Source organism: Aptenodytes forsteri, unplaced genomic scaffold, assembly GCF_000699145.1.
Source record: "Aptenodytes forsteri isolate BGI_AS27 unplaced genomic scaffold, ASM69914v1 Scaffold176, whole genome shotgun sequence".
Taxonomy (NCBI): domain Eukaryota; kingdom Metazoa; phylum Chordata; class Aves; order Sphenisciformes; family Spheniscidae; genus Aptenodytes; species Aptenodytes forsteri.
This window is the reverse complement of record NW_008794853.1, coordinates 1,213,590-1,215,145: the sequence shown is the minus strand read 5'-3', so window position 1 is coordinate 1,215,145 and position 1,556 is coordinate 1,213,590. Positions and strand designations below refer to the sequence as shown.

The 1,556-nt window shown below is 54.4% G+C and overlaps 1 protein-coding gene across 2 annotated transcripts in view; it reads left to right on the top strand.

Annotated features, from left to right (window-relative positions):
• The first annotated feature begins 727 nt into the window (after window positions 1-727).
• FGF10 (fibroblast growth factor 10) overlaps window positions 728-1,556 on the top strand; it is a 64,546-nt gene continuing 63,717 nt past the window's right edge. Inside the window, exon 1 of one of the 2 annotated variants that reach the window (XM_009274549.2) lies at window positions 728-1,300. In XM_009274549.2, coding sequence (XP_009272824.1) covers window positions 967-1,300 — 334 coding nt within the window. In that variant the 5' untranslated portion in view covers window positions 728-966. The remainder of the gene's footprint in view (window positions 1,301-1,556) is intronic. The other variant, XM_009274550.2, reaches the window with a different exon arrangement.

Genomic DNA, 1,556 nt, shown 5'->3' with positions numbered 1-1,556 from the left:
CTGCCGCTGCCGCCCGGGAGGAAGCGAGGGCAGCTCCCGAGGCTCCCTCCGCAGCAGGCACCGCTCGCTCCAACTGCAGAAGGGTTTCAGATGTCCCACCGCTGCTTGACCCCCTGCAAATAAGGGTTGACGACCAGAGGCACATCCCACCTCTGACTTGTAATCGCTGACATTTAGGCTACAGCTTCCAACCTGTTTACAACCAAAGGGGGAGGGAAAGGAAGGGAAGGGGGGGAGACAAGTTGGGATTTCCCACCCCCCCCAACCCACCCCCCCTTTCTTTCTCTCTCTCTCTCTGGACTTTTTTTTTTTAATACTGTTCTGGAGAATTCAAAGCAAAACAAAGAAACTGCCTCCTCTGGGGTTGTCAGTGAGAAAGGACGAGTTGTGCAACTGGTTTGGGATTTGCAAAAAGGCAAGGGGGTGGGGATCAGAAGAAGGTGCAAAGCCACAAAGTGTGCGTGCGTGCGTGTGTGTGTGTGTAAAGGGGTATGTGTGAAAAATCCCTTCCAGCACCCCTTTCCGCTGGTTATTATTGATTTTTGTTGTTGTTGTTGTTCACTTTGCTGTCATCTATTTTTCAGACCTTTCTGCATCTAAGATGGTGAAGAAAGGAGTGAGGAAGAGAACAAAATAACTACTGGGAAGTCTCAAACCAGGTTGGGGAGTGTGTGTGTATGTGGGGGGGTGGGGTGGGGAAGAGGATTAACCACAGCAACCCCCCAAAAAAAACCTACAGCTCTTTTTTCTGAGGGAGGACTCGAAGGATTAAAAGGCAGCAACTTCTGAGGCGATTTGTCCCCTGAGTTATGGATGTTGGTGCACTTACTTCAGGCCAGATCAGAGCTCAGAGGGATCTAACCAGAAGCAGCAACCACCGGCTCTCCACTTGCCTTTTACCAGGTTTTACCCTTCCAGTATGTTTCATTTGATAAGACATTTTCCAGCGCCCAGAGTTTCAGTACAATGTGCAAATGGATACTGACAAATGGTGCCTCAGCCTTTTCCCACCTGCCTTGTTGCTGCTTGCTGCTGCTCTTCTTGGTGTCTTCTGTGCCTGTCACCTGCCATGACCTCGGCCAGGACATGCTGTCCCCGGAGGCCACCAACTCTTCTTCATCATCATCCTCCTTCCCCTCGTCCTTCTCCTCTCCTTCCAGTGCGGGGAGACACGTGCGGAGCTACAATCACCTCCAAGGAGACGTGCGCAAGAGGAAGCTCTACTCTTACAACAAGTACTTTCTCAAGATCGAGAAGAACGGCAAGGTCAGCGGCACCAAGAAGGAGAACTGCCCCTTCAGTAAGTACGGTTCTGCCGCCGCGCTGCCGGGCAGCGGCTGCTGCGCCCCCCGAGCGCCGCGGAAGCCCCGGCCCCGCAGCGCCCGAGCCCTCTCGCTGGGGAGGGAAGGGGAAGGTGACGCCTCGGCGGGGAGGGGGCGCGGGGCAGAGGTGGGGTGGGCTCCTCCGGGACGCCGCTGCCCGCCAGCCCGTGTCTGCAAATCTCTCCGGTTACATTTGTTTTGCAAATGGCTTCGCCGAGCACAGTTTGTTTCTTT